At 46.3% G+C, this 20,237-nt stretch overlaps 1 protein-coding gene across 2 annotated transcripts in view; it reads right to left on the bottom strand.

Annotated features, from left to right (window-relative positions):
- Positions 1–2,374: 2,374 nt before the first annotated feature.
- The window catches only part of CEND1 (cell cycle exit and neuronal differentiation 1), a 19,554-nt gene continuing 1,691 nt past the window's right edge, over positions 2,375–20,237 (bottom strand). The window contains exons 1-2 of one of the 2 annotated variants that reach the window (XM_026044845.1): positions 18,521–18,642; positions 2,375–11,206 (exon numbers count right to left, since the gene is read on the bottom strand). In XM_026044845.1, the coding sequence (XP_025900630.1) occupies positions 10,626–11,030 (405 nt within the window). In that variant the 5' untranslated portion in view covers positions 11,031–11,206; positions 18,521–18,642 and the 3' untranslated portion in view covers positions 2,375–10,625. Of the gene's footprint in view, positions 11,207–18,520; positions 18,643–20,237 lie in introns of those variants that run through there. The other variant, XM_026044843.1, reaches the window with a different exon arrangement.

Genomic DNA, 20,237 nt, shown 5'->3' with positions numbered 1-20,237 from the left:
TTTTCTGGTTATAAAGAAGTTCTTAAGAAAGGCTGCATCTTCAGTTGCCTGTTTTTTGAGCTGGTCAATGCTCTGCAGTCTGGTGTTTGTACCTGTTGTAGCAGGGATAAGGCACAGGAGACATTGATGCAGTTTCAAGGAGGAAAAAGAGCAAAGTTGGCTCTGGGTAAGTGCGGTTGAGCCCTGCTTTGGATAGTCCTTACCCTCATTCCATTCTTCACCTGTCCTTTCATTGCTTGCACGGGATTTCTTTGCTCAGCAAAATCAGTGAGGTTTCAGTCACAGGTGCGAGCACAGAGCTCGTGATACCAGGATGTGCTGGAGAGTAGTTGATGGGGGAGAATGAAGCAGCCTGAGCTAAGTTTTCAGGTGAATTTTCTGCCCTTCACCTATCTTTTCAGAGAAATGCCGGTGGAAGCCCTGCCTTTACCCAAAGGTGAATTTTCTAACCTTCATCTATCTTTTCAGAGAAATACCAATGGAAGMCCTGCCTTTACCCAAAGGAGAAAAGCTCAGGTGATTTCCCTTGTGTTATTTTTATTGGAGCCCCTAACATGGTTACAAATGAGTTCTCAACATCTCATCCTGCACCACGTGCTCTGGGTGACCCTGCATGTGCAGGATTAGACTAGATAACCTCCAGAGGTCCCTTCCAACCTTAACCATTCCATGAGTCTATGATCACCTTGATGCAAGTCAGCTGTTGAAAGGAACGGTTGAAGGCTCCTCTGCTTCAGGTGAGTTTGATCATCTCTTTAGCCAGCAGCGAATTGTTCCAGCCAGAGAAAACAGGTTTCTAGAAAACCAGCTCTACCATGTGCATCTTCAAGTGATATAATGCTATGTATAATTGATACTTGGTGTATGGACATGCTCTGTGTATCTGCAAAGAAGCCCTTGCAGGATTGTGCCTTCTTATGGGGACATTTGGGACCCAGCAAGAGCATTTTGGGTTTTTTTTTTTTTTTTTCCTCACCATTTAGTTACTAGTAATGTTGCTGCCTTCCTGCTGCCTTTGGCATTTTCATTGAAAGAAGGAGCATTGGGAGGATTCCCYAGGCCAGTCTTCCCCCTATCCATAGAGCAAACAGCTCTGCTTCATCCTGGGCCAAAGACATTTTGGGCTGCTACCTGCCCTGACTTTGAGCTCTGGGGAAGCCTTCCAGATCAGAACATCCCTTCTTACTTCTCCGTCCCTTCTGCCTTTCCAGTCATCACTTGCTGATGAGAGGAGATAGTTGATCTCTCCCCGGAAAGGGGGGACGCCACCTGCACCAGCTTCAGCTACAGACCAAATGAATCCACTTATGTCTCTGCTTCTGGGAATATGGAGAAAATCTTAAAACTTGCCTTCTCAGCTGAGTCTCCACAGCAAAAATCTGTATTTGCAGCTTTTGCAACTAAAAGCTGCCCCTTTTTTCTACCTCACAAGGAGTTTCTAGTCTTTGCCTTCCTGGTTGATAAGAAATGAATTTCCCAAGGATGGCAGACTTTGCAGAGACCCCGTTCGCACCTGGTACAATGTAAAGGCAACTCATTTACCACAAAATCTGCTGCTGAAATACTCCTCCCTTTGGACTTATCCTGACTTGTGCGTCTGGGTAAGTCATTTAATTGCTTTACACCTTAATTCCTCTGTGGGAAGAATAATCATCTCCTTTGGTCTGCTTTTATTCAGTAGGTTGCGGTCTGTTTGGGGCAGGGACTGSCTTTCACTGTAGTGTAGGGCTCTTTAATACTAGTGTCATATTTAGCCTGCAGGAAACATTTCCATAACTAAGGAGTGAGGGGAAAAAGAGCCATGTTTGCTTCCACACCCAAATACACAAAGATAGTCACATGAGGAATTATACAATATATCTCTGTGTATAGATATCTATATATAGTTTATTTCTCACAATCCTGTTAAGAGTTACAAGTGTTTTGGGAATCATTTACAGTTTCACAGCATATGGAGTGGCCATACAGCTTCTGATGTGAGTAACATACAGTGTGTAGAGAGCACACGTTTCCAACCCATCCACCCACCATTCATACAATGGGTTTTCAAAGCTAATACTAGATTCAGCTACGTAGAAAGCCTGGAAAATGTTAGGGTACAGCGTTGGGTGTCATACAACACTGTCAGTCACAATGGGACAAGCTAAACTACTTTAATTTTCAATCTAGTATTTCTAGTCTACCTGCATTATTGCATTTATACGCATTTTTTTTAATTAAAGTAAATAGAATACTATATGGGAAAGGAAAAAAATTCTTGACTATTTTAGGATTTGAGCTGCAGCCCATACAAAGTGTCCATAGCAGCATAGACAAGGTTATAAATTCAACAAGGTATAAATTAGCTGTATAGCTTTGTGTGTAGGTAGGTGTCCATTTCCCTCCAGGAAATGTATCTAGCAGCATATTGCTTTTGAAAATATTAAAAAAACGAACCTGTATGTTGAACACAGGTAAATACGTGTAAGTGACAAGCAGGTCTGTTCCTACAGGGAAGAAATCAAGGTGTCACTCGGGAAYACTGGTAATTGGAAAACACGTTCAAGGGCTGATTCAACACCCACTGATACCAGGGAAGAAGAAGCCTGTGGCTTCAAACATGACATCAGGCAGGGCTTTGGATCAGTCCCTGGAAAAGTAATAGAATCAAAGCAAAACAAGGGGAAAAAAAAATCCCCTGTAATCTGACCTTCAAGTTGCTTTTCTACAATTTTGCTTTCTCCACAAGCTTGTAAACAACCTGCACCTACCACAAGAAGAGCGGATTTTTACTTGAGAGTTGAGATTGCACCTTTAAAAGTTGCCAATTGAAAGAGGTCTCACATGTGTCTTGGGAAAAGGTGCAAAGATTAACCAAGGCTGCTCAAAAACTAAGAAAGCCACATGATTTGCTTGTTGTTTTTGGTTTTTAACATGGGAAATTAGTGTGACATTGTCCTTCTTATCAGATTGCCCCAGGAATTAAGACTGCTTGAAACTCCTATGTCAAAATTAGGGATATGATGCAGGTCTCTGCTGTTGCAAAGATAACTGAATATTCCTCTCTTCTTGATGAGATTTTTGGACAGGAGCAACCAAGAGCTTCTAATCTTGGGATTGACACTTCTGATCTTGGGTCTGGGGCTTTGCATTATAAGAAACCAAAGGAGAATGGAAACTAAAGAAGAATGGGAACAAGAGAAACATATAAAAAATCTGTTTCACCAAATCCTATTAAATCTGTTTTATATTTTTTGAGCAAAACCAGATCTATTTGGTCAGAAGGGCATAGCATCAAAGAGCAGAGAAAATGACTCGCAGGGTACGTGAATAAAGCAAGCACTTTGCAAAACAGCAAAGYAGAGCCCAGCCCGTGTTATTTGGAAAATCCATAGCTATGACCTGTCACATCACCTGCAAGCTTTGACAATCAACTTATCAGCAAGGTTAGTTGAATGAGACATGGATTTCCATTGTTTTACTGTACAGAACAGCAACGCTCGAGCTGCCTAGGCAAAGGGGATGGTCCTTGCATCTTCCATGCCCTTGGTCCTGCAGCTAGAGGGGACTGAGAGCTGCAGCATGTTCCGTGCACATAAGCAGGTCCTAGGGCCCACCGAAATGCCAGTCATTGATTTCAGCTCCAAGGAAGCCCCCAACCATTTGAGGACCTTTTTTCTGTGCCTCTGTGCTTGCTGCTTCAATAACATGAAGACCAAAGAGGCACTAGCTTTAGCCATGTGTAGTCCAGTACTGCATCAGCATTTCTTGAGCAGCCTGGCTCCCTACTGACAGGCAGCCCAATCTTGACAGAGCTGTGATCTTGAGCAGGGTTTGTGCCCTTGCAGTGCTTCACTGTCCTGGAAAAGCAGCCCCAAGAAAGAGCTGCCAGCAACAAGTTCAGAGCACTGGTGCTGAGCGTCTGTGGCCCAAGAGAGCACTCAGCATCTTGCAGTCTTTGGCACCTAAACTAACTCAAGAGTTTCAGCATTTGGAGAAGATGAAAATCACACGTGTGCATGTACAGCACAGTCTCTCATTCTCCTGAGATCTTCTGCAGCTGAATATTTCCTATATCTTTCGGATGGGATGACCCCACATTGTGGTAGAGCTTCTGCCTGGCCACATTGGCAAAACTGCCTTTGGAAAAAAAGATAAGGAAAGAAAGGGGAATACAGTTCAGTAGCTGAAGGAGGAAAGTGTAAGCAAAGCGAGGAAGCAAACAGGTCTTCAGAAATCAGGGAGCAAGGTACCTTCTGCTGGTTGAGAACCTAGTATGGGCAAACAGGCTAGGAATTTGGGCAGAGAAAGTGAAATTGCTCACAGGGCTGAACTGTTGATCTAAAACAGAAGAGGGAAAAGTCTTTGTCACAGAAGCCCTGGCTGAAGGGAGGAAAGTGCTGGATTAAAATTTCCATTGCCAGTCCACCAAGGCAACGGGATCGGAGCTATCTACAGAAAGATGCAATAAAAGATTAAGAAAAACATCACTGGAACTGGTTCAGCCAAGTCGAACTGAGTGGCACAGAGAGCATGTTCCAAGCCAGTATCTCTCAGCTACATTGAAGTACAATTAGTAGTACCTGTCATCATCACCCGCACTGGTGAAATATCACAACCTAACTCAAGATATCAATATATTATGACCCAACTCAAGGAGAGCAACYGTGCTGTACAGCTACATTCGGTGTGATGAACCTAGATGAAAAACCTTCTCATTTTGCCACATGTTCTCCTTGAGCTCTTTGTGCTCCTTGCTCTTAATGCAGCTGAAAAAAAAAACCTTCCCATTAAATCAAATAATATTTCAAAGAGATGAACTTYAGGAGTGAACTGAATTGCCACCCAAACAGAGACAGAAGAGATTTGGAAAAGAATGAGAAAAAAGAGCCATTGCAAGACAAGTGCTTAGGGACGATTACGAACAGCAAAGAGAGCAGCAATATTTAATGCACAGTATGAGGCAGATTGTGTTCACGTTGTCTTCTTTGGCTTCTTTGTAATCCACAGAGCATAATTTCAGTAGAAACTATAGAAACTGAGTGGAACTACACACCCTGGCTCTGGAGATTGCTGTGACCACAGCACAATCGTTGCCAAAGGAGCAACAGTTTTAGGACCAGTTGTAGAATGTGCAGCCAGTGCAGATCAGCCTTTCACCATCAGTAAATGCTCTGTAAAAGACTAAAGGACCAAATTCTTCTGGTGTAAATTTTGGGAAACATCCTGATTCTGGGCCTCAGAACTGTATCAAACTTAGCAGTTAAGTTCTCAGACTTTTCATTATTTATGGCAAAGTCAACCACCTTTATAGGAGGAAGTGCCTAACTTCTAAGGTGGTTTTCTGTTCCGTAAAGCCTTTAGTATTGAAAAGCGCTAACAGAAATGCACTTGGAAAAAGCAGTTAGTAAAGTTTAATTGTAAGGCTTGAAAGGAACCAGTCATTTTTGCTTTTCCCTTTGAGAAAAATAGAAGTGGGTAGGCTGTAAAAATGTATGTGCAAATTAGCAAAATTTGCTGAACCCAGCAAAGTTGTTAAGATAATAATGCTCTGTATTTTTTTCTGCATTTCTTTGCACCATTTTCATATGCTCTCAGAAGCATTGAATTGAAGCACTGAGTCAGCTGCTGAGCTGAATCAAATTCTTGGAATTTCACTTTTTGTTTTTTCATTTATTTATTGAAGGACACATTTTCCCTCAAATCTCCAGGATTACTCTTGACCCGTTCGAATAGTTCATAGAAATGTTCATTGCTCTAAACCCCAATGGCATTTCTCAAAAAGGAAGGCAATTTTTTTAAGGCAGGAATCTTTTCCTCTCACAAACTCTAGGTTTTTTACTTACATCGTTATTTAAACACAAATATTAATGTAGGTATAAGCGTGACTATGAGCATGGCTGCTTAGAGAAGACTTCACTCAGCAGAAAGGCTAAGAAATACTTGTGTCAGCTAAAGAACCTGCCGCTGAAATGGCTTTATTTTCTATAATGACCTGCAATCATATCCCTGGTGCCAATAAGATCTCAAGGCCTGATCATGATATATTGAAACCAGGGGGAAAATTCCCCTTGTTTTCCATCCCTAAAGCCTTGCCTCAACAAAGCCATAAATACATTTTCCCTCACTGAAGCTAAAAAGTGCTTAACAGCAAGCAAATATTCAGGCCTCTGTTAAATTGGAGCCCGAGGGGTGATCAGCACCTGCCAAAATGCATTCTTACCATCTTCAAAATGCCTTTAGTTTTATCCTTTGGCTTCCAGGTTAGTCTCTCTCCTTCTGCAGAACTGTTAAGAGTAAGAGGACTTAGCCATAGCCTGTTAAATCAGTAGAAAGAAGAGGCAGAACCATATCTGTTCCAGTTTTCTTAAAGTTAGAAGCTTAGAAAACCTTCTACAAAGTTGCCCAAGGGACTGTAACAACATCTTTGTGTTAGACTAAAACTTAGGGCTCCTTAAAAATAACTTGACATCAGGCACCATAATCGAACCTATAGTTTCAGTGATAAGCTGCAATGTCTGTGAAATCTTCTTCTTTTTTTTTTCTTTTTGGTAAAATATCTAATTAAAAACTTTATCAAAAGAGTAAACTAGCAATCTAGATCTCTTCAAATCCCAAGCGCAGGATTGTACCGGATTTAAGCAATAGCTCATTCTACAAGTGGAGATATTACTAAAAGGACTTCATATCACAAACACCACACAAAGAATAACACCAAGCAAATAACGGCGTGTGCTCAATACGAGGAAAAGACAACTATTTATTTAGCACAGCGAGTTCAATCATTTAAGCCTTCCTTCTCACTCTGGTGCTGAGAGAGAGGAATTTGCTCTCCTCAGCCTACTTCTCGCTGGACTTTTGGTCTCAAAATGAAGCCACTGCAAAGCCTGGCACTTCAAGGCGGAACAGGAGGCGTCTGCTAAAAACGAGGGGCACTGGCAGCTCGGGACTGAAGGGCTTGGCCCAGCTGCATGCATAGTAGCCCCTATGGCACCTATGCTTCATCTATCTAACTCCAGCCACTGCTAGACCCACGCTTTGAAAAACGCCACAACACAGTCCCATATAGTTCATCAAGGCCTAAAAGAAGTGCCTGGTTTCAAGAGAGCAGCCCACGCGCCCGTGGAGGGAAGGGAAGGGTAATTTTGAGCTTCTAGTGCAGCGGGGACGTTGTACATTCAACCACTTGCCAGCCGTACATTCTTTGCCGCGATAAGAAACCAGGATCAAGGGAAAAAAGAATGGAAAAGGGGAAAAGGAAGTGAGGTGCTGCATGGCATGGAGTGGATGGCACAAAAAAAGACATCACGGACACTTTGTGTGAATGCGGGGGGACAAATGAATGGGCGTATCCAGGTCTGTTTTGCCTTTTTTTGTTTTTTTCCTACAAAGAATGTGGCTTTACCCAGACTGCAGTGGTATAAATATATGTACTGTATGTATGCATCCATACATACATATTCAGAATAATCTTGAAGGCAGGGTTGTGTATATACACATACACACACACACAGAGTAAACACAGGTGTTTTCCAAATCACCTAAAAACTTGGCTCCAGGTACTCTGGACAGCAGACCAAAATGTTCAATCATTCCAGTAAATGACAGATCCCTTAGGGGCAGGACATACTGTGTTCACTGCCTAAGGAGACTGAGCATAGGGTTACGTTCCCAGATACTGAGCTGCAAGCCTGTGGCCGTTACTGTGGGGTGTTTTCAGATAATTTGAAATTTCATAGGAATAATTTCAGATGGGATTATTGGCCTTGCATCTGGCTGCTCTAAGAAGGGGCTTAGAGGTGAACAGAAATTTAAGGTCATGGCCCATGTTGGCTGAGAACTGTTTTTCCCTCTTCTGTTAGCAAAGATTAAATCAAAGATATAAAAACACTAGACTTTCTCTTTTTCTCCCCATATCGGTGCCCATATCCTGCTCGGTGCAGAGTACCTGGATGCTACATCTGTAACGTTRTCACACACTGCTAGAAAACTCAAGAAGCCAGGATGGGGAGAGCAAGCAGGGCAGCTAGAAACATCTTGTGGAGACATGACTCTCCAAAACAGAAGTCGCTGTTCGCAAACCTGCATTGGCAGGTTTGCCAACCCTGCATTGGCAAAACGTGAACAGAATGGGGACGGACAGATTTCTTCCTTTGTGAGCAATGTAACTGAAAACCCGCTAGAGCCAAGAACCTCGTGGTTCAGAGGTGGATGGGAAGGAGAGCCCAGGAAGGGCTCCCTGGTAGCTGGCTCTGAGGGTACCTTTTGCTGTCCCCAGTGGGCACAGGCCTCCCACTTGTGGAACTGAGTTTCTGGCCGGACTGTACTGCTATTTGCTTCTGCCTTATGTACCTGGGTTTCCCTTGAGGGCTGTTTTGGAGCTTCTCTCTTTTACATCTCCACTTTCCCATCACTTCTCATACCTCCTTTCTATCGTTCACACTTCCACTTCCCAAATAACCTCTGAGCATCAACAAAACAGGATGAGGGAAAATCAGTTCTTTAGACAAAAATGGCATTATAGAAACACCCAGCTGTGGACCCCTAGTTCAATAACAAGAAGTTTTCCAGGCTCTAAACAATATACATTCATAATACAGGCAAAAAGTGCTTGAAGTTACCAAGATTTCACCTGTCGCTGCTAGCACTTGGTCAAAAAAGAGTGTGAACCCAACCTACCCATGCCCCTTATTCTGTACTGATGAAGGCAGACATAGACCTAAAACTTCAGTTGTGTTGAATCTGTTGTTCATCTGAAGACGGCATCAGATACTCCCAAAGACTATATACCTTTGGGAAAAGTCTTAGAGCCTTGGGAAAAAAAGAAGTGGATGACAGATGTCACCACAGGAATGACCAAGCTGTGGCCAAAGGCTTTGTATTTTGGGAGGCTCTATGTGCCCGGCAAACTGAATTTGGAAGTAAATAAGAAAGACATGAGCCAAGAGCAGTATTACCATATTGGGCCACACACATCCACTGTCCTGCCCACTGGTATCTGCAGTGGCTTAGGAGTGTTCACCTTTGCTTTTTGCCTGGTATCCACCAAATTTATATATCCAGGCTCAGCTAAACACCTCTCACGTAGGCCCTGTTACTAGTCTGTTTTGATCTCCCTTTCTGCAGTGTCTGCGGAGCGTCACTCACACCCCTTACATCTTGAGTTCCAAGAACTTGTTTTCTGTGCTTCTGACAGAAGCATCGACCCTATTTAAAAGCAGAACAGAAGCCAAAATAGCCTAAAGGAAACCCTCAGAATAATGAGACCTGCCCACTGCTCTTGGTGTTTCAGGAAGGGCATCAGCCAGTGTATTAAACACCCTCTCCCTTTTGCCATCCTCTTTCCTTCTCTTCCTCCTCACAAAGTCGGGCTTTAGATCCGAGATACTCATCAATGAAACCAATCGTTTCATGAGCGCTGGAAAATTATTTCCAGCTTCAAAGCATGGAAAAGTCACACATCCTTGCTACAGTCATAGGAGAGAGGAAAGAGATTCTTCTACAATAGATAGATTTTCAGTGCTCTTGAATAGGGCTTCCCTGATGTAAAACATATCTCATGGGATCCAAACTATTCTTACGGGGTTCTAGATCCTATCTGCCCACATCTTTTCTYGAACTCTTCATGTACAGAGAGGCTGCAGCCCTTAGTGGGAAAATATTCAGATGAACGGCCTGCTCCAAAGCCCCAGGCAACAAGCAAGAAGAGTCCGGCTGTCTCGGAGTCTGCACTGAGGTCCAAGTGTCCTGCAAAGCACGTCCTAGATCAACACTAGACCGAACTGGCAACACTAGATCCGAAGCAAAGTGCCTCCTGTCCCCTGGCTGGGTGTCTCCATGCACTGGCGGGCACTGCGCAGCCCACTTTGTGCAGCCTCCAGCTGGCAGCTTGGCCGGAGAAAAGGCTTCTTGGGACATGCTGAGGTGCTCCCTTGGCTCTACCTTGCTGCAGGCTCAGGGCAGCTGGGGCTCTCTCTGGGGCACTCAAGTGGTGTTTGTTGGTTACAGTTGAGGTGCTGAGCAGCAGGTTGCAAGGCATCTGTTAGAGACCACGTTGCTGCTTGGGGGTCAAGGACCTCTGTCCTGTTTTCTCCTGTGATGCCCGGTGATATCCCTGCTCTGGGCAGGTGCTGGCTGAGCACCAGCCCAGCACACAGTGATGGGGGAACAGGGTTTTGCTGCTAGGCTCTGTCTCCCCTTCCATCTTCTTTACCACAGACCAACTCGAAAACAAACCGAACGGAAACCAAAACACAAAGCAGGGGACTCTGGATGGGACGAAGAACACTTTGGAGTTGAAAACAGGGGACTGCAAGAAAGATGGGGGTGTCTCCCAGGGAGGACAGCAGGGGAGGGGAGGGGACACCATCATTTACACCAATCAGGAGAAGCTGTAATCTATACACAGTGGTAGAAGCCAAGATATATTACATGAAAGAACACACGGAGTGCATGGAGTTACCCACACTGGGTCAAACTGGCACAGTTGTCCTTGACAAGACTCTTGGAGTTGCAGTTGGTATTGGTTGTTGACCTAGCTAGCTCGCTTGCTATATATAGATATGTATAGAATTTTCTGCATGCATTTGTCTCAAAAGGAACTGTACAACCGGGTTGGGTGTCTCGGCCCCACCCTGTCTCCATCTTCATTTTTTCCGGGCTAGGAACGCCACTCCCACAATCACAGCAAGTGCAGCCACCGCCACTCCTCCAGCGATGATCAGGGGCTTCATGTTGTCAAAGATGCTGCCTGGCGACTCCTCGCTGCTGTTTTCCTTGTGATCAGAGTCAGGGGACTGGCCGGTGGCCTCTTGTGTCTCCGTGGCGGCGGGACTGGGCTTCAGGTTGCTGTGGTTGTTGACGACAGCAGCATCACCACCACCCTTCTTGGCGGTAGAGGCAGCAGTGGCCGGTGCAGCTTGCTCTTTGGAAGGGGTTTCTTTCTTATCTGCATTCGTGGCAGGCCCAGGATTGGGCTTTTCCGCCTTGCCGGAGCTGGGAGCCTTGGCATCAGGTTTGTTTCCGCTTCGGACGTTGCCTTTGGAATCCATCCCTACAAATGCTCTGGGCAGCGGCCTGGTGTCAGATGCTGAGGGCACCTCTTCCCCTTTGCCCTGCTGCTGCAGAAAGCTGAGGAGTCACCTCAGGTGGCTGACTCGAGCCCTTGGAGCAGCTACCTTCCGATGACTGGGACAGTGGGGTGTCCTATCGGGACATGATACAGCACCTGCGAGAAGAAACAGAGCAATGAGATGTGARCAAAGAGCTGAATGGAAACAAGCACTGTTCCACCCAAAGGCAACAGGAGAGGAGAGAATGCAAGACTAGAAAACTCTTGGTTCTTTCCTTAGGAACTGTGAGCTGTACGCAAAGCATCTACTGCAGTGCCTGTCCTTGAGAGAACAAACCAGAGCAGCTGACAGGTGCGGGCCCTTTCCCGTGACCGAATCAGGAGCTAGCCTCAGCAGGCCTGGAGAACAAGTGGGCTAAATCAGTTATTCACTCTTGAGCTTCCCTTAGCAGATCTTGGAGCTTCTCTTTGGAGCCATAGCCCTGAATACAGCTCCATATTTTCTTCCTTGGGTGAACAAGGCTCAGGGAAATGATTTCCCACAATGAGACTCTTTAAATGCAGCTATAATGAAAGAACAGAGGGAAGAGGGGAGGAGAAGAGCTCAATGTGATCAACGGTATGTGTGAAAGCACGATCGGCCCACAACCTGCTGCACCACTGCAAGCAAAGCCTGGGGCAGGTGCCTCACCAGCATTTTACAGAGATTTTACACTTCATAGCCACATCATGAGGCTAAAACCCTTTCTGAGTGCTCCTGCCATGGTAAGTGTGATGCGTAAAACCTATAAGCCTGCCCGTTGGACTGGGATACACTGGGATACACTTGAGTGGTGTTCATCAGGCTGACAGTCTCTGCCAGGCTCCTCTCTTCTTCCCTCCCAGGTCCACGTTGCCTTGGTCTCTGCACCCATCTTTCCACAGTTCCCTCCCACCTACACAACCCTTGCACTCAGTCACAGCTTTCACACTAGAAACAGCTCAGCATGGCTGGAAGTCGGGGAATACATTGGACTACAGCAGCACTTCTTTGCTATCAGCAGTATTACCTGCCCTCTGCCTGATACTAAGGTCAGAACACACAAGGRTTTAGATGGGGCTCCATTTCCCTCCCTTCTCATTACCAAAATGAGTCCACAAATACAAAGGTCCAAAGGTGGGCTGTTCAGTTCACACCTGGGGTCACCTTCCCCCCCCAACCATATAAACAATGCTATTTCTCAGTGACAAAATATACACATTTCCAACCAAATAGAGCTGAATTTTCATTTGCTCTACACATTTGCTCTACACTTCTCTGGAGGTCTTCAAAACCCGCCTGGATGCCACCCTGTGCCACATCCTCTAGGTATCCCTGCTTGAGAAGGAATGTTGGCCTAATTGATCTCTAGAGGTCCCTTCCAACCTTGAACATTCTGTGATTCTGTAATTCTGTGATTTGCCTTCCTTCTAGGTAAAGGAGAGAACACTTTGTTTCCTGGGAAAGCAGATCATCTTGCTTCACCCTGTTTGCAAGAAAGCCTCTCCCTTCCTGCAATTCACTGTTGGTTCTGCAGCATTATCCCAGGTAAGTTTAGGTGTGATAAGTGTGATCTTGCCTAATATTCCTCATCCAAATGATTGTTGTAGAAAAAGCAGGGATTAATTCCCTGATTACCAAAAACAGCGGAGCTATAAGGATCGTGGWGGCAGTGTTTTGAGTGGAGCTACTGGAAAGCAAAGCAAAGGCCACATCCTCAGCTGGTGTGAACTGACAGATAAGTCCAGTGCAATTGGATGGTTTGGCTCCTTCTCCTCCATGCAGCACTTGGCTGGGCTCACCTGGGTGAGGAGCTGTCTYAGCGCGTCAACTGGAGCTGTTTTCACAAAGGAGCTGATGAAAGCACTAGGGCAGCAAGGGGGCATCCAAAGAGCTCGGCAGATGGACCAAGCGGTCTTCAAAGRGTTGGAATGGCACAGCCAAAACCCATCAACCAATGCCAGCCAAGCCTGGTAGGGTGAGATCTGGGCAGGGTAGTTGGGGAGATGGGGCTACTGTGGCTACAGCATCACTGCTACCCAGGGGAGGAAAAGGGGCAGCCACCGGTCAGCTTGCTGTGGGTGTCCAGCAACTCAGCACCATGTCAGCTTGATACTTGGAAGATGATGAGGGAACAGGAGGTCGCTGTCACACCTGAGTGCTCCTGACCTGTTTCCTTGTAGCCCTGCTCACCTTCAGCGCTGGCAAGGGCCTGCTGAGAGCTTTCTGCCTGCTAAGTGAAATATGAGTTTATTAAACATCTACTATTAGAAATCAAGAGTCTCCTTGGAAACCTCCAGAGCTGCCAATGTCTGTGGACAGATACTTGCTCCAAAATGGCTCACAGGGTCCAGATTACTCATTTAATGACAGACAAGGAGAAGGTCCCAGGYTAGCAACAAAGTTCTGTGTTGGTTTCTCTTCCAGGAAACAGGCTAACAAATGTTCTCTCTTCTAATTTCCAGATGAGCAGAAAGGCTGGACTGGAAGAAACTTAGAAAAAACAGGATTTGGGCTCAGAGGGAAATAGAGCAACAGCTCACTGCTTGACATGAGGTAGAAACTACCCTTTCGGCTGCTGTCTCTTGTGAATTATTTCTTGTCTGATGGCTTCACTGATGGCTTCCCGTGCCAAAATCATGGCAGTTTGTAGCTCAGGCTACATCAGGCTTGGTGATCATGTTACTATATCTTATACTACCTCTAAACAGAAGAAAATTCTCCTGTTCAGGTAAAGCCCTTAACTGACCAGATGTTGGTCAAGCCAGCTCCTCCCCATCCTTCTTCCCATAAGTAAGAGCTGCTGTCTTAGCCAACACATAAGAATGTAACCATTAACCTACAAAGAGGTGTCTCTGCTTCTTGAAATAAAGTCACAGAATTGCACACAGAATCACAGAATGGTTGAAGTTGGAAAGGATCTCTAGGGATCATCTAGTCCAACCCCCTGCTCAAGCAGGGACACCCAGAACACAGGGCACAAGGTGGCATCCAGGTGGATTTTGAAGATCTCCAGAGGAGGAGACTCCACAACCTCCCTGGGTAGCCTGTTCCAGGACTCTGTCACCCTCACAGAGAAGTTCTTCCTCCCCAACTGAAGAATGAAGTTTTCACTAAAACACTTTGTAAGATAGGAATGCAGAACACACCTTGAGCAAGAGATCTCCATCCGCATCTCAGTGCAATTAATTAATGGGTGCTAAGCTCCAGGCAGTGGTAGCTGGACTGCTTCCAGTACCAGAGCCAGCTTAGTTATCCCTGGCTGCAGTTAAACATGTAGACAGGCTTAGGCCATGCAGAAGACATCTGCCGTATGAGCCTAGTGAAACCACACAGTCCCTTCCTATATAGAAGGTCTTCTCTCTTCAGGGTCTCCTCTCACTCAGACATCTGAAAGGTAACTCAATTAGCCTAGGAAAATGGCCCCAGCTCCTTAGCTTCTTCTGTAGCATGGAGAAAGAACAGGCCCTTCCAAAAAGCATTTAATTGCCCCTACCTTAGACACCTCCATTGAGCAGATGGAATTTCCAGATTCTAGCTGGACCATCTTTGGACCATCTTCTGGCCCATTTTGAAATAAATCGTTGAAAAGTGCGAGGCTGATATTCTGCTCCCAGGAATTCATACCCAGCTTTAAATAAATTAGGCACTAGTCTTCCCTTAGATTTTCAATTCAGTTTAGTTTCAGGCTCCTGCTGAACAATACTTGTTTATATGACTGAGTATTGGGCATTAAATAGTGTTCCGAAAAATGAAAGGAGGAAATGATGTTCTCTCCTGCCACTGAAAATCAAAACCTGCAGATCTCCCCTTTGAAACAAGATGTCAACACTCTGATTCTGCACTGAGATCAGATCAGGTGAGCATCTTGCAGCACTCAGAAACACAATCCCAGATGCTCACCAAGCTGAGGTAGTGGAGTTAAGCTGTGGTRTGGGCACTCGCCCCTTCCCTGAGATATGGGGATATTGTGTAGAACAAGGTCCCTCACTTTGTATCATCTCTCATCTATACCCTCAATAGAGCAGACCTGGATGCCAGGCTCCTTGAAGCAGCAAAGCTATGTTGTTGCTCGTGGCCTACGCAATGATAGAAGCAGTTCTTTACAATAATTTCTTGGTTTCTAAGGAAGTGTCACCAAAAGGAATGCAAGTCCCTTAGGCAGACTAGAAAAGGCTAAAACAGATATCTGCAGTTCTTAAGTGTTGACATGGTTTTCTATCAGTTAAAGCAGCCATCAGGAAGCTTTGCCTTAAAGCAGCCATCAGGAAGCTTTGCCTCACAGTCCTTGCACAATTGTCTACAGATGAACCCGAGGGACTTGGCTGCTGCTTTGGTCCTTATGTGCTTCCAATACCTGCACGCTGATCCTTGTATAACCTTGAGCTTCACAACATTTATTTTGAATTTCTGTCTGTGTCAGCCAAAAGGATATTGGTGCATTCTGCAAAATTCATCCCAACTTGTCGCTGCTCATCTGATCCATTGATTTCCTCCCTAAGCTTTCCTCCTGCCAATGCTCTGACTCTCCTTGCTTCGTCTTATCTGCTTGTCCAGCCAGGGGGGTAACATGGGACAGAGCTAACATGTACAGCCCCTTGCAATGCCGATCTAAAGCAAGCCCTCAAACCTGGGGCTAGTGCTGTGCTTGCAGGCACCAGCACTGCCTTTCCCTTTGGGTGCTGCCTGCCAGCAAAGCATCCTCCTTGAGCACCCAGGCACTTAACCCCCTTCCATAGCTGGTCTGCCAAGCAGAGGTCATCTCCTTGAGCACCTTCTCCTCCTTTTTTCATTCTCCTTCCCCTTTTCAGTCCCATGCTTTTGAGGGCATGAGGATGTGCTTATCTTTAAGCATCTCTGCAGCCCACTTGGGATGGAAAAGAAGATGCTTTTCTACCTTTCAAAAATTAAGCCTGTGTGTACCTGTGTGAGACTTTTCCTCCCTAGCTCTTTGTCTCCATCCCTCATTCATTCCACCAAGTTGCTCTTTAATGACCTGCTTCTCCACCTTTGCTCTTTCTTCTTCTATAGCTCGTTACTTTTAGTTATTCTTACCTTCCCTCTCTATCCCTGTGCTGCCTCTGCCTATCCAGTCCTCCCCCTTCCAACTCCCTCTCTCTGTCTCCCACACAGACAATAGCACTTGAGAATTAAGGTTTGGTGAGAAAGCAGCTTAATTCCCCCCATTCCCTCATGTCATTTCTTTGTTTAAAAATCTGTGCCTTTTCAGGGAGGTTTTCACATGACAGCAACTAACTATCTCCTTCTCAGGCCAGGAAGAGGGAGCAAGGGTGCTGAAACCAGTGATTAAGAAGCAAACAGGAAAATAAAAGCCCCTCAGATTCCRGCAGCTGTGAAAAGAAGCCAGTGGCTACTACAGTTCTCCGGGTCTGGTCCTGGCTACTGCAGCTCCCAAGGTCAGTGCAATAGGAGTCATTGCTCTCCAAGCTACCCCCAGCCAAGGCAGGAGAGCCAACACAGCAATACACATTCCTCTAACTCCTTGAAGGGCACTTTTTTGGCCTCAACTTCACCCCCGCCCCAAGCAACTGCATCTCCTCCATCTCCTGTGGGTGCAGATGAAAGCTGCATCAATCCTGCACCGAGTGGAACGGGTGAGTCATTTCCAGTTTTATCGGAACAGAAGGCCTGTGCCCTTCCCCCTTCAATGGCGAGCCCCATCCCTGAGCCTCGTGATGTTCCTTTTACTGTTTCAAGTCAGAAATAAAAGGCATGTCCTGGACGGAGCAAGACCTCCTTCCTCCACTGTCCTCTTCTGGAGCCCAGGCACCTTTATCTTCTCCCTGAGCAGGCAGGTAAGGTCTGGGTCCTGTCAGGCTCCAAACCTCTCCTGTGCTGGCTAGGCAGGAGTTAAACATCTTGCCATTTCCTTATTTATCTGAATTTATACTTGCAGCAACAACAAAAGGATCCAGCTACCAATTCCCAAAAGGATCCAGTTACCATTTCCAAATGTCCTCCACCTGCAAATATCAACCTCAGATATAGCTACTGGCCAGGTTTGACCTGCAGCAATGCCATGTGGTAAGAGCCATAAATTGGCAGAAAAGGCCTTAAAAGGGTTTATACTAGAGAATGTGATACCCAGTGCAGTCCTCATCATATTGCTCAGTCAATTGCTCTTACACAGACAGAGGAAGAGGTTTTCAGCATTTCCATTTCAGCAAGGAATAAAGGATGCTGAATGCCAATTAATTCCAGGAGCTTCTCAGATCTCTTGGGCACGTTTTGCGTGTCTCAGCTGGCATCCAAGATCAAAGTAGCTTTCTAAGGCATGCAAAAAAAMCCCCTCATTTCAGACACACAGTTCCCTCTGAAGAGTGCAATTTGCACCTGCCAAAACTGCTTCTCAGGGCTGAGTCACCCTCACGGACCCAGGTGCTGGCACCAGCTGCTAGGTGAGGAGCAGGTAATTTTAGACTGAAGTCTGCAGATTTTGTTCCTGTGGCAGATGGTGCATGTAAACAGGGAAATTAGGATTTGGCCACTTTGAAGAGGCTCCTGAAAAGAAACAACTTCTTGGGGRAAAAAAAAAAAAGTCAGAAAAAAAGGATTGTTTTGATGAAGGCACATGTTACACAAAACAGAACTCACCAATGTGAGACCCTCGGGTGGGAGAGACTATAGACATATGAAGTATTACCATTGCTGAAGAGGTCTTGTCTGAGGTGGTCAGAGGAAAACTGGAAATCAGCTGGAGCATGTGGCTTAGGCCACTTGCTCATGTGCTGAGGAAGGTGTCAAAAAGTATTTTGGCCTGATAAATGAAGGTCTCTCCAAAGACAGCAGAGGATGTGACTGGGTCACATGGCAATGCTGGTTCATTGTCACTTGTGGTTTTGTGATATAAGGAAGAAACAGGTTGCGGTCAAGCATATTGCTGCAGGTGAGCTAGAGAAGGGGATTATTTCAGAGAACCAAGATCCTGACACTCCAGACCATTCTCACCTGCCCGTCTTCTCCCAAAGACAGTCCATTGGCAAATTTCCCCATGCACAAACATGTCCTGAAAGCTTGATTGTGGGTAACATATGGGTAAGCCTAATCCTAACCCAAATCCTAACAAATGGGCAGGAGGGGCCGCTTCTTAAAAACTTTTCTCTCTAGGTGGAGAATGCCAGCCCCGGGCTTGTGACCATCCAGAAACAAGGAGGTGGAAGGATGTGTTTTGCAGTACTCTGGTTGCCTAATTTTCACCCCAGCCTCCCAGGTCCAATTCTTTCTTTGCCTTCAGATGCATGGGACATTGTGGTGACCTTCCTAAGGTAAAGACACCATGGAATTTCGTGGCAAATGGGCTGTGATGCTATTTCCATATCACAGTGCTGTGGATGACTTTCTTATCTAGCCCCTAAGTAAAGTGTCCTGCAGGACTGTGCACCAGGCTGCTGCCTYGCTGGCTCATGAAGAGCTTCCTCTGGGGTTGGTACCTCTGCTTCTGCTGCCGTCCAGAACAGGAAAGTCTGCCAGTAGGTGAAAGGGGCAAATGACCTTCTCCTCCCTCGCTGAGCGACGGTGGGAGGAAGCACTTTCGGGGTGATGAAACGGCAGCCGAGCACCTAAGAGGAGTGATAGCAGAGTGTGACTAAGCCTTCTGCTGGCCTCAGGAGTGTGCAGATGAGGTAATGCAGTGCCTCGCAGCGTGGCCATAAATATTAGAGCAGTTTTACATAAGACGTTTGTGTTGAGTTCAGCTGCTGCAGGCACCTCCCCAAGGAGGTTTTTAGCTACCTCGCTGCCTACTTTTCCCCCACCCTGACGTCACCATCAACGCGATAAAATGCGAAGCTGATGCAGCTACATCAGGAATCTATTTTTTTTTTTCTTTTTTTTTCATGCCTCCCTTTTAACATGACGTGCTGGGAGATGACTGTGCTTGGAGACAGCAGCACCACGTTGCAGTAAATATCGGTGACCCACTTTACTGGGAGGAGCTATTCTTGAAACCCTTTCCTGAGCTGCTGCCTGCTCCTCCCCACATTCCTCCGCTCTGGGCCAGCATTAAGCATTTCCCTGTCAGCCAAACCCTTTGAACCTGGACAGTGAGAGCATCAGAGAGCTTCAAGTGCCTTCATGGGCAGCCACTGCTCTGAGTCGCTGCCTTGCAGCAGCCTCAGTCCCGCTGCTGCACCGAGAGCCGGCACCTTCCCTGGCGTGGCCAAAGCTGCAGGATCATCTGCCCATCATCCCTGAGCGTGGCAGCCCTCATGGGACCCTGCCCCTTGCTCCCAGTACCACGGAGACCCATCACCTTCCTCCCTGTGTGGCAGAAGCAGCCACTGTGCCCACTGGTTACACTGTGCATGGTGCCAGGGGGTCATTCTGAAGCCAGAAGGATCCCAGGAAACCCGCTCCCTCATGCTTCCACCGCAGCATTCATCTCACAGAGTCCCAAAGGGACATCTGCTTATCCAAGCCTTGTGCTGCCTGGCACCCTGCTCTGGTGCAAAAGTGGCACTAAGTCCCTTTCCTAAAGGCTCAGTCACCCAAGGACGTGGTTACCTATGGCAGAAGTATGGGAAGTGTGACCATATATGCCCAGAGGAGTACAAGGTTTTGTCTCCAAAAACTGGCAGGCAAATCACTAGCGTTCGCTTATGTCCATGGGGGTTGGCACGGGCTTGCACAGGGTGTGGATCCAGTCCCAGGTGTGCTGATCACATGTGGCAAAGCCACCAAAGTCACACAGGTAGCCACCCAAGTGCCATCAGCCCTTCAGATGCGGCTCAGCCTGTGCTGCTCTCTTAGTCATGTGAGAACGTTTTGAGCATTACAGAAAATACCTTGTTGAGGTCAGGTTTTAAACATCCCTCCTTTTAAGCATCCCTTCTTTCTGGGCTTGCACTCAGCTTTAATTCTGGCTTTCAGAGATGTCCTCCAGCTTTTAGCCCTTCCGAATCCCTTCCAAAGGTGTTAGAGCCTAAGTCCTTCCTTGACGCAAGGCTGAACGTCACTCACCCTACGGTGGAAATTGGGGGAAGCAGAAAAGAAAATACTCAGCCAGGATGAGGATGACTTGTCTTGGAAAATACTCAGCCAGGATGACTGGTCAGTGGGCAGCTTTTTGGCATTGGCATCATGTCAACTGAAGCATTGCGAGCAGCTGGGTGATGGGGACTGTTTTGCTTCTTCTGCTTCACTTTCTGT

Source organism: Nothoprocta perdicaria, unplaced genomic scaffold (assembly GCF_003342845.1).
Source record: "Nothoprocta perdicaria isolate Ctin4 unplaced genomic scaffold, notPer1 scaffold_389, whole genome shotgun sequence".
NCBI classification, from domain to species: domain Eukaryota; kingdom Metazoa; phylum Chordata; class Aves; order Tinamiformes; family Tinamidae; genus Nothoprocta; species Nothoprocta perdicaria.
The sequence above is the reverse complement of the archived record's forward strand: the minus strand, read 5'-3'. Positions and strand labels throughout refer to the sequence as shown.